The sequence below is a fragment of the Benincasa hispida genome, chromosome 2, assembly GCF_027475165.1.
Source record: "Benincasa hispida cultivar pf3 chromosome 2, pf3_genome.v1.1, whole genome shotgun sequence".
In the NCBI taxonomy this organism is placed as follows: domain Eukaryota; kingdom Viridiplantae; phylum Streptophyta; class Magnoliopsida; order Cucurbitales; family Cucurbitaceae; genus Benincasa; species Benincasa hispida.
The window spans coordinates 42,497,448-42,509,620 of NC_143479.1; the positions used below are offsets into that span (position 1 = coordinate 42,497,448).

The 12,173-nt window shown below is 29.5% G+C and overlaps 1 protein-coding gene across 1 annotated transcript; it reads right to left on the reverse strand.

Moving 5' to 3' along the window:
- Nucleotides 1-227: 227 nt before the first annotated feature.
- Nucleotides 228-8,982, reverse strand: LOC120069984 (beta-amyrin 28-monooxygenase-like). Its single transcript, XM_039021831.2, is given in 5 exon segments — nt 228-639; nt 2,974-3,044; nt 3,047-3,160; nt 7,614-8,032; nt 8,362-8,982. Coding segments are annotated over 5 exon segments (1,449 nt in total). The 5' UTR covers nt 8,898-8,982; the 3' UTR covers nt 228-330.
- Nucleotides 8,983-12,173: the final 3,191 nt, after the last annotated feature.

Genomic DNA, 12,173 nt, shown 5'->3' on the forward strand with positions numbered 1-12,173 from the left:
ACGAAAAAGAAAGAAGATGCACACATACCGTTAATTTTGAAAAAGTATAGGAAAAGGTCACTATATGCATTGTATCCGACAATCTAACGCCATTGAATGTACGGGAGATGAACTAACATAGACGAGTTTTTGAATGCAAGAATATAATCGACTGGTTACAACGACCAAAAGAGACAAAAGTGGAAGAGGGAATTATATAACTAGGAAGAGTATAGTGTGTATATATATATATATCACGATTTATTGATAATATATGATAAGAGGAAGCTGAAATCAAGAGTAGTGTATATAATGCAAGAGAAAAAGAAACATATTATGGGAATTAATTAGCTAAAGAGAGAGAGGTTGATGAGGAAAAAGGCGAATAGGGAGACCTTTTTGAGGGATTGGCATTGGGTCAACAATGATGTTTTCTTTTTCAAGTAACTTTGCCCATTTGAATCTCTTGACCAAATTATGCATAAACACCAAAATCTCAAGCTTTGCATATTCTTTTCCAGGGCACATCCTTGGCCCTCCCCCAAATGGCACAAAAGTGTAGGGCAATGGCCCATTCCCTTCAAATCTTGCTGGCTCAAATTTGTAGGGCTCTGGGAAGTACTCTGGGCTTTTGTGTGTTGAGTTTGCACTCCAATATAGCTGCAAAACCAATCAAAAGTACATTATTTCATCGAGTATGTGATCAAGATATCAACCAGGTCGTCACAATGATTATTATGCATGAATCGACAAATCAAAGAAAGCGTGTAAAGATTTGCGTGGTTCACTAACAGTCTATTGGCTACATCTACAGATTGAGGGAGAGATCGGATTTTATTAGGGAGAAAATCAATTTATAGTCTTGGTCATTTGAAGCACCAGATATATTCAAGTCATTCTAACATTTACTACTGCTAAAACTTGCATGTTCAATCTCTAATAACCTATTAGATATAAACTCGAGATACTTTTATAGTTTCATTCTTCTGTGATGTCATTCTCTCGAATAATTTCTTTAAGGATATGCTATAGCTTTATTGTTGTTTTTTTAGTTCAACCATTTGGGATGAGGGATGGAGCTAACCATCACTTTTTGAAGATAATTGGTAATTTTTTTACTAGGTTTAGATTGATGTTAGTTTGTTGCTATGCTTGTTAAAATACTTAATTTTCAACAAGGTTATATCTGACAGAATTTTATATTCCTTTGTATTAGGTTATTGAACTTAAGTATTTAATATAGGGCAATGATTTCAAATTTCCACGTTTCTTTTTTGTTTTTTTGTTTTTTTTTTTTTTTTTGGCTTAAAAAGTCTTTTTAAACCCATTAACCTTTTTCTAATCTATCTAAAATGTACTTTACCTGATTTTTTTTTAAAAATTAATGAACTTATTTGACAAAATTAGATTGTGTGGTCTAATTTAGGAATGCATTGAATGTTGTGGGATTTGATCAAACCATCATTCAAATCGCTAAAGAGAGTTCAGTTCAATAGTAATCGACGTATAGTCCCTTTCTTGAAGTTAGGTATTCAAACTTCCATCTCCATAAGTATTGTATTTGAAAATACTATCATTCTCATTCGTGTAAATAAATTTTCTTAATTCATTTCATATATTTCTTTAACAAAAATAGCAATTGAACTATGATCAGGTTGGTATTATGTATTATTTACTTATGAGTTTAAAGATTAATTTTGAAGTGATGTTTTTAAAAATGGTATTTTTGCAATTAGTTAGTTTTACAAAAGAAAAATACTTATGTGCATCCAACCAAATTATCCAATCATAGTTTGCCGTATGTCAAATTTTTACTATTAGAGCACATACCTTTGTACATCATACCAAATTGTCCTATCATAATTTAACATGTGACAAATTATTCTTATTTATTGTTTGAAATATTATAATTAGTTTTTGATGTGAGTGATTGAAGAGAGAAACATAGAGATTGATGCATCTTGAGATGCATCTAAGTATTACCTATATTTCTTTAAATATTTAATTTTTTTGGAAAAATTACTTTTTTAGTTCATGAGTTTCGAAGAATATGTGTTTAGTTCTTGAATTTTCATTTCTAGTCTCCAAGTTTTTTAGAATATGTTCATTTAGTCTTTAAGTTTTCAAAATATATCTTTCTAGCCCTTGTGTTTTTAAAAATATATTTAAAAAGTTTCTGCATTAATTTATTTTATTATTTTAGATTAAAATTCTTTTTTTTTTTAAAGATTATTTCTTCTCTCTAAAATTAATTTTTAAACATATTTTTGTAATTCAAAATTTCATTTCATTAAATAGAGTGAAAATAAAAAATAGTTAAGAGACCTTTTAATTTAAAGTGTAAAACTGAACCGAATCGATTTATTGGTTCAAACCAAACCGCACCGCACCGCATATCTGCAGTTCGGTTCGGTTTCAAATTCGATTTTGACATTTTAAAAAAATCTATATTATATTATTTTTTTAATTAAAAACGGTTTGGTTCGATTCAATTTTAAATTCGGTTTTACTCTTTTTTAAATATATTAAATAAATAAATAAATATATATATATTAGTTAAAAACGGTTCGGTTCGGTTTCAAATTCGGTTTTCAAAAGTGAAACTGAACCGAACCGAATTAATTCGGTTTCAAATTTTTTTCAAACCGGATCGAATCACATTTTTCGGTTTCACTAAGTTTTTGCTTCGATTCAGTTCGATTATTGCGGTTTAATGACCACCCCTACTTTTAAATATAACCTTAAAAACATGAGTACTAGAAAAAGTACATTTTGAAAATGGATGGATTAAATGCATATATTCTAGTCATGGACTAAAAAAGTATGTCTTGAAAATTCAAGGATTAAACCTACCTATTCTTTAAATCTCGAGGACTAAAAAGGTATATTCCCTTTTGTGTGTGATGAAAGTGTGATGTATAGAGATAATCGTAAACAAACGTGTGTGTATATATATATATATTATAAGGTAAAGGAGGAAGGATGGAAAATTACCTTCCAGCCCTTGGGAATGTAGAAGCCATTAAAAACGAAGTCGGTTAAGGCTTCCCTAAAGGCACCTTGAGTGGGGAAGCAAGCCTTAGAACCTCACACACCACATTCCATGAATATTTCATCTTCTTAATGTCTTCCCACTTCAATGCTTCCCCTGGGGCTTTTCCCTTTGCTATTTCCATTTGCTCTGTTCATATTCAAATGTTCCTAATTAATTACTTCATCAATTTCAAAAACAATTATAATAATATTCATTTGCTTTGGGGAAATTATTTTGTTTCAAAAATAAATTTAGTAAAATAGCATCTTAGTCTACCATCTCGGTTTTGTGTTACTCATCTAATTGTCCCAATCACAATTAACCACCTGACGTTTTTTTTCTATGGAAATTGGTTCTCGAAGTTAATTTAATATCTAAAAATTAATTTTTATTAAAATTGATTAAATAATAATAATAATTTTCATATAATAAAATATAAAATATAAATATGGTTTTGTAGAAAAACGACTAATAGATAACATTTTTTTTTTAAAATAAACTATAAATAAAAAATCATAAATTAGTTGTTGAAACTATATTTAAGATTTATTGAAACTTGAAAGTATAGGATTAAAATTGGATAATTAAAAATAAATAGATTAAAATTAGATAAATTTCAAAACCATTTATTCTTTCCGTATCTCAACTAAAACTATTTATTCTTTCCGTATCTTTTTAGGTTTTTTCCCCGAAAAGAAACATCTTATTAAGCCTCAAGGGCAGAATGGGAAATTAAATCAGTTTCTGCTAAACGAAGGAAATTACATTCTTCTTTAATGTTAACTTGATTTATGTTTAAAATACATTTTTAAATATTTAATTTAAGAAATAAATTATTAAAAAGAAATTGGAGTGTCAGACAACCACTCAAAATAGGTTTTAAGTATATTTTAATCAATTATTTATCAAAAGAGTTTAAATAAAAATAGTTTTTTTATTTTTTTCAAGTCAATCCAAACGAGTCCTTAATATTGATGTGTGTTCTTTTAAATACAATAATTGTCGATAGGGATCGAATCATTGACTTAAGTTCCGGTTGGTAACTATTTGATTTTTTATTTTTTTAAAAAAAATTAAGACACTACTCGCACCTCTAAATTCCATCATTTGTTACCTACTTTTTACCCATGGTTTAAAGAATCAAGCTAAATTTTGAAAACTTAAAAAAAATAACTTTTAAAAATTTATTTTTGTTTTTGAAATTTGGCTAAGAATTCAATCACTATACATAATAAGAATGTAAATTATCGTAAGAAATGATAAAGAAATAGACTTAAATTTCAAAAATCAAAAACTAAAAACAAAATGATTATCAAACGAGACATATTTGATAAAGTTCATGTCTATTATCACTAAGCAAAGTTCACTTTAGCATAATGATATATTTTATGTTTACTTTATTACAGATTATACATGCATGAATGTTGACATTTAAATATAATTGGCCAAATATTGAGAATATATGGTTTTAATTTATAAATAGTTTACATAATCAATAATACGAATTAAAATATTTTTTTATACAAAGGAAAATTACTTTGTCTACCTTGTCCAAAATAGTGCCTAAAAGTGAAATGAAAGGGATAATCGACACATAATGTTTTCTCTCATTCTCAAAATTTTAAGAGAACCAATTAGGAAAACCAAACTATAAAATTTTTATGTATATATAGGTGAGGTAACAAAAAAAAAATATATATAAATAGGTTATATACCTATTAAACACAAAATAAAAATTTTAAAAACTTCAGAGACTTTTAAATATTTAGGGGACGTTTGGGGCAAATAGTTGATTATTATACTCTTAGGTTATTATAGTTGGGCTTTAATAGTTTGTGTTTAAGATGTGATTATTTTAGTTTGGGTTATAATAGTATGTGTTTGAGGTGTAAATTAGTTTAGCTTGTGAAGAAAGGGAAGAGTAAAAAAATGATGAATGTAAAATACTAAAACGGTAGCAAATAGTAAATACCATAGCAAATGAGGGTTTTGAAATAGTGTTTACGATAACTAATTGGAGGTTTTGAAATAATATTTACGTGGTTATTATAATCTTATGATATTCTTTGCCTCAAACGTCCCCTTAGAGACTTATTTCAAATTTAGAAATTTATTGTATATACAATTAAAAGTCGGAATACTTATTACACTTTTTTTTTTAAAAAAAAAAAAGTATTTACTAAATAGACACCAACTTAATATGAGAGTCTAAACTTGTAATTTAAACTTTAAGGGGGCGTTTGGGACAAGAAATTCGTTATTATAGTACTAGGTTACTATAGTTGGGTTATAATAGTGTGTGTTTGGGGTATAGATTATTTTAATTTTGGTTATAATAGTATGTGTTTGAGGTGTAAAATATTTTAGTTTGAGAAATAAATATTAAACACTAGCAATGAATAAAAAAAAATGATGAATGTAAAATAGTAAAAACGGTAACAAATCAGGGTTTTGAAATAGTGTTGGCTGTGGCTAATTAGAAAATACAAAATAATATTTATTATAGCAAGAGATATTTATTATAGTCTTAGGATAATCTTCCCCACACATACCCTAAAATTTTACATACACTATAAGACAAAATTGAAAATCTTACTTTTATGATATAAATTTCTTAGGATAAAAAATTATTTTGACTTTGTAATTTTATTTCATTTTAGTCGATTTACTTTAGGTGGTTTGATTTTAATTAGCGTATTTTCGTTAAATGTTAAATTGTTTTTCTTCAAAATTGAATTAGTAAGATAATATTATGCAAGAAAAAACACCCTAAAAATGTATTTATAAAATTTATAAGAGAAAAATGCCAATGAGACTTAAAAAACAAAAAAAAAATGATTGACAATTTTCAAGATTTATTAAAACCGAAAAATCTAAAATGGGATATTTAAAAGTATACAACTAAAATGGAATAAAGGGTTCAAAAGTTATCCAGTCCTTTACTTTGAGATCAATTTTTTTGTCTCCATATTTCCCGTTGTCAAATTTTATTAGTTCCAATATTTTCAATAAATTTTAACCGAGACCCAACACATTAAATAATTCTTAAATTTAGTACATATATATTAAATAACAATATTTACAATTTCAATAAAAAAAAAAACTGTTTTTAAATATAGAAAAATGAACCAAAATATTTACAAAATATAACAAAATTTTAGAACTATCAATAATAGATGCTGATAGACACGGATAGACTTCTATCAATGTCTATCAATGTCTATCATTAATAGTTCTAAAAGTTTGTTATATCTTGTAAATATTTTCAATAATTTTACCATTTGAAATAATTTTCTTAAAAAAAATCTGTAAATATATATTTAAATTTATAAAGGTGTAATTGTTTTAAATTACAAAATTGATAGAAGTATTTTCAAATATATAGCAAATGTCTATGTAATTAGTGATAGACAATCATCAGTGTCTATTATTTTATCACTTTCTATCATTAATAAATAATGATATCTTACTATATTTTTTTAATAAATTAACTCTTTTTTCTATTTTCGAAAACAACCTTTTATAAAGAGATTATTTTTTTAAAGAAAAATTAACTTTAAACATGCTAGAGAGATTAATTTTAAGGTTTTATGAATTTTTAGATGTATATAACCATAGAGACTCAAGTAGTATTTTAACGAATTTTAGGAAACAATTAAATATTCTCTCTTTATAAATATAATTGAGATACATTGAGATTAAAAATTGTTGAACTTTTTGTCAAAGTAAGCATATATATAAATTGGTATATGTAATGAATTTTTTGTTAATTTAAACAGTAGTACATAATAATCTCTTCCAATCACATAGAACAAAAAAATTTCATAACAGAGGAAAAGAAAAACCTTTAGTTCGCAAATTATGCTAAAGTATTGAATGGACTACACAAAAATAAGTATTCAAGCAAATGAGATTTTAAAATTTTGTAATAATCCATGCTTAGGTAATATTTCTCTAGCCGAGGTTGCATCTATTTTCCAATCGGCTATAGTCAAAATTCAATTACATATAAAAAATAAATTCAATTTTTTGAAAAAGAAAAAGAATTTGCCACATGATAATTTATGAATGAACTATTGGTTGGCTCGGTGAAACCACGGATGCACCAAAGTAACTTGCATAGAGAAACACTTTGGTGAACTCTTTATTCCACCTATTTTGTATGTGCACTTAATTCCTAATCACAAGTTTGCCACCTAATTTTTTGGACAAATTATAAAAATCATCCTAGAAGTATAGTGGTAATTATGATTACACTCTTAAATTTTTAATGTTAAAAATTGAGCCCTCAAACTTTTAGAATTGTTAAATTAAACTCTAATATTTTCAATAAATGTAGAAATTAGACTTCCAAATAATAAAATTGATCCCCCAAACTTACACAATTGTTATAATCTCTACAATTATATAAGTTTTAAGGGATCTAATTTTAACACTTAGGATATTCGAGGACTCAATTCTTACAAAATTATCACCATAATTTAAAGTTAGTATTTGCAATTTGCCATTTTTTTTTTAAAGAAACAAAATTTTAAAATAGTATTTTGAGGAGGAAATAGAGAGAGGGATGTATTAGTCTTTTCATATATAATAAGCATACCCGTGTAGACGCCATGGTAGATATGAGGAAGCTCAGCAAGGAACTTAACGATGAAGGTGCATGCGACACTGGCAGTATCATGGCCGCCGATCAACAAGCCCAGAATCTTATCGGCGATATCGGATTCGTTCATGAACACTCCGTTTTCATCGCACGTTAGAAGCATGTGAGACAGAATGTCCTGCGTCGCCGACGCTTTTCCTTCCGCCAGATCCCATCTCCTCTTCTTCACGATCGCCACCAGTTCCTTTCTGATGAACTTCGACGCCTTTATCGCTCGATTGAACGGCGTTCCTGGTAGATCGATCGGCACCGATATGATTCCGGCTGCAATGTGCTCAAATGGTCCCGATAATCTCTTTACATGGATTTCATCTTCCACGCTAACGAACAATCGGCACGCCAGCGAGAATGTGAAGCTAATTCCATTGGAAATCGATCAATCAGAATTCAAAACGAAAAAAATGAGAATGTGAAGAAGCTAATTCCATTATCGGAAGTCGATTAATCAGAATCCACAAGAGAAAATGAAATCGAAATTCAAATGAAGCCTAGTTCCATAATCGGAAGTAGATCAATAAAAAATCGCAACAGAAAACGAAATCGAAAGTGAAGAAGCTAATTCCATTATTGGAAGTCGTTCAATCAGAATTCACAACAGAAATCGAAATCAAAATCAGAATCAAAATCAAAATCAAAGATTGCAGAAATTGAAACTGGATTGAATCATAATTGTTTGATTTTTTACCTTTTAGCAAGAGGAAACACGAGAACCTCTTCTCTGTTCTCCCAGAAGGACGCGAAATGGCGTTGAGCAAGTTCATCCATAACTCCAATATAACGCTGAAGCGCTTCCGGCTTAAGAAACTGCGGGAGGAATTTCTTGAGTTTCTTAGCTTCTTCTTTGGAGCTGGTCTGAGTGGAAGAGGGGAAGATCTTGTTGACGGAATCCGGCCACCAAGGAGTAACGAGTTTATTCTCGTTAGAGAAGAGGAACTTGTTACAGGCAGAGCCACAGAAAATGGCGGCCGGAACGCCGACAATGGAGGTTTTGAAGACATCAGACTTGTACTTATGCAAACGATCGAAGATGAACTTCTCAGGCTCGCCTTTCCAGCCGGTGGATAAGAACTCGAGGCTCTCACCGAGGATGGGAAGGCCAATGGCGCCGGGAGGAACGTTGGGATAGGAGAATAAGGATTTGTGGTTGTGGAAGAGGATGAAGAGAGTGAGAGAAAGGAAGAAGAGGAAGAAGATTAAGAGAGAAATGAGGAAATGCTCCATTGTTACGTTGTTAAAGCTTCTCTGAGCTCTTCCTACTACAGAGACACAGAGGATTGGAGGGAGATTGGAAATTTTTTGTGGGAAATATAAAGGCACAAAAAATAAGGAGACTGATACTTGTGCGTGTTTGCGTCTAATTATGAAATTATTTAATTTGTAATATGTGTTGGGATTTTATTTTATGTTTTGGGAAAAATCTTTCCAGTTTTTCGAAATTAATTTATTTAAATGTTGATGTGACTTGTTGACTAAGTTAATTATTAGATTACTTATTTTTAATTTTATTTAAAAATATTTTCTAAAAAACATCGGATATTTTATGACCTAATTGAAATTCTAAGGTACAATGAACCGTCTTGTTCAAACCAAGCCCACTGCGAAAAAAAATATATTCTTCATTTGATCAATGAAGCTTCATCCAACACTGAAACTTCAATGACTGGTGATAATCTACTGATTTTGACTAATTTTGAGTCGAAGCAGATCAATATTCATCTTCGTTCATTGTCTAGGCGAAGCATGTTGACCACCATGACCTGATTTTTTTTTTTTTCTAATGCTTCGTCTACTCTTCCATTTGTTCAGTGTCCAAATAATCTGTAGTTAAAGGTAAGTGAAAATAACATACGCAATTCTTCTATGTGACTTTTGTTTTCAGTTTGGTTTAAATTTTGGTGCCTTCAAATTTTAGGATAAAATTAAAGTGATTAATAACTTTCTAACCAATAAGAAAAGTCATATGTTGATGTTTTAATTTTTTTATTGCAGATGTATGAATCCATATAAGAGTTTCGGTGGTTAGAATCATATTGAATCCACCAAGAATCTACTTATTAATCCAAAATTTTAGTTTCTGGAATGTATTTGGGTAGTTCGAACTCACAAATTGAAATTTACATACTATGGAGAATTTGATTTGAGGTCATTCGTGGTCAGTGAACAAACAATGAACAAAGAACAAGTGTGTTGTGGATTGTACACATATCTGATAGCCGCGCCTGTGAACGATTGATGAACATAACAGAGAATAAGATTTCCTAGGTTTTGTGTTCACATTGTTAGTTGTTTTAGGGCTCAAATTGGGTTTTTTTTTTTTTCTTTTTACTTTTAAGAAAATTTAAATCCAAATCATCAACTTAGCTAGCAAGCCACATAAACATTTAAATAATGGACAAATATGTTAATTTAAACAATTTTGTTAATGAAGAGGACCTTTTAAACCTATTATTGAAAACTTGGGAACGAAAATGGCTAATTTGAAACTTCAGAGACCAAACACACCTATTCCAAAAAAACTTGAGGACTAAAAAGGTATTTTTCCCTTTTTAATCTATTGAAAAATATTTTCAAATAAAGTAAAATGTCATTTTCAAATATTTTCAATGATAAATGAGAGTAGTCTAGACATAACATTTTGCTATATTTATAAATTTTTTGACTAATTTTTTTTATATTTTAAACCGCCCATGATTTTATCTAAAAAACAAATTATTGTTATGATGGGAGTAGTGAATATTTTAAAGAAAAATACTCCGGTGACACCTATCCACTATATTGCCTAATCACAATTTGACATGTAGAAAATTATTTTTATTTATTTATTTTTCAAATGTTTTAATTATTTTTTTTTGTGTTTAAGTGATGAAAATGGATGCATAGAGATGGGTCGATGGACCCAAGTATTACCTTGATTTATTTTTTTTTTAAAAAAATACGGTTGCATATAGAATTGTTCTTGGTTTTGGTTGTAACATTTTTATACCCAACTCAACTATTTGGATTGTAAATTTCATCAACCCAAATAATACTTATTAAATAATTAACCTAATCCAACCCAACCATTAAACATTTGAGTTGGGTTGGTTTGGATTATTCGGATCATTTATTTTAATTTTTGTTCTAAATATAAGTAAAATATTAATATATATAAATTTTATTTAATTATTGTTATATATTGAATTAATATTACAAACTCAATCTCAATTTATATTATGAAAATTTTCTTTTCAAAATGGATTCAGATTGAGAATTAGTTGTTGGTGTTGATTTGAAATGTTCAAATTGACAAGAGGTAATTCGATTATATATGATATGATCGGTGTGATGTATGAGATACATCTAGTGGAGGATTAATGTAAATGTGATTTATATTAAGTGCCATGGAATAGAAAAAGAGTTATGGTTTATATGTTTCATGAGATGAAATATTAAAACTATAGGTTATAAATATAGTATGGTAAGTTAATTATCATTTATATTTATAATAATATTGATTATTGGATAATTATCTCTTTTTCTATAATAACCAATTGAGTGGGAGGTTATTGATGGTTTCATGGTAACCGAGAGATAAAAAGAAAAATGTTTGCAAATGTTGATTTGAGATTTCCACTCTCGAAAAGTTCTCACGAAAAGATTGTCAAGTAAATAAGATTTACTAAACGACAGCTTGAAGAGACTAGACGATAGTGGAGTGTTCCTATACGATAGACACTCAGCTGGACGATTAGCTAAACGATCGCATAGCTTTTATTAAACAATTGGCATTGTCCTATATGATAGGCTTTGATATCTCCCACTTGCTCATTCGTTTACACGATTGTTCTTCTCTGTTCTCTGTCTCTAACCAAGTCCACATAGAGCCCACACTCTAAATTCTTATACCGAGAATACTGATGACTAAAATTTGTGAATGCAATATGCGATGCATGTCTTAAGCTATGCGTTAATTCTCACGCGTCGGTGGTCATGCATTGGAATGAAAGTATGCGTTACTCTTATACGCAATGACCATGCATTCCCGTCACAAGTTTTCTTGCACTCATGCCAAGTATAATGCGAACGCAAGTTTCTCGAGTGATCCGAGGTCGAACTCAGGGACTTGTAGCTAGACGTATGCGGTAATGTGTTTGTGGCGGATGAATAAAAGAATGATGGGGGGTTTTAAGCTACAAACTACTCCTACTCCTACCTAACAGACAAAGCATAGGAAGTATGAATGAGAGGCGGAGACACGACAACTATTGACGCATAGTAAATGCATGGAAAAATAGATAAAATGTGAGGATGTCTTCACTGCAACACTAAGCTTGACCGCAAGGGTAACCCCAACCAGCGCAAACTATGCAATCATGCTACACACACTTGTGCCTAATTCTAGGATGCATGCGATGTATATACGATAGTGCCGAGAAGCCTATTTCTAAACCTCCATAACCCGCTCACATGCTCTCGCTGCATAAGCATGATAGCCGCATACCACCTTATCCTACTTCT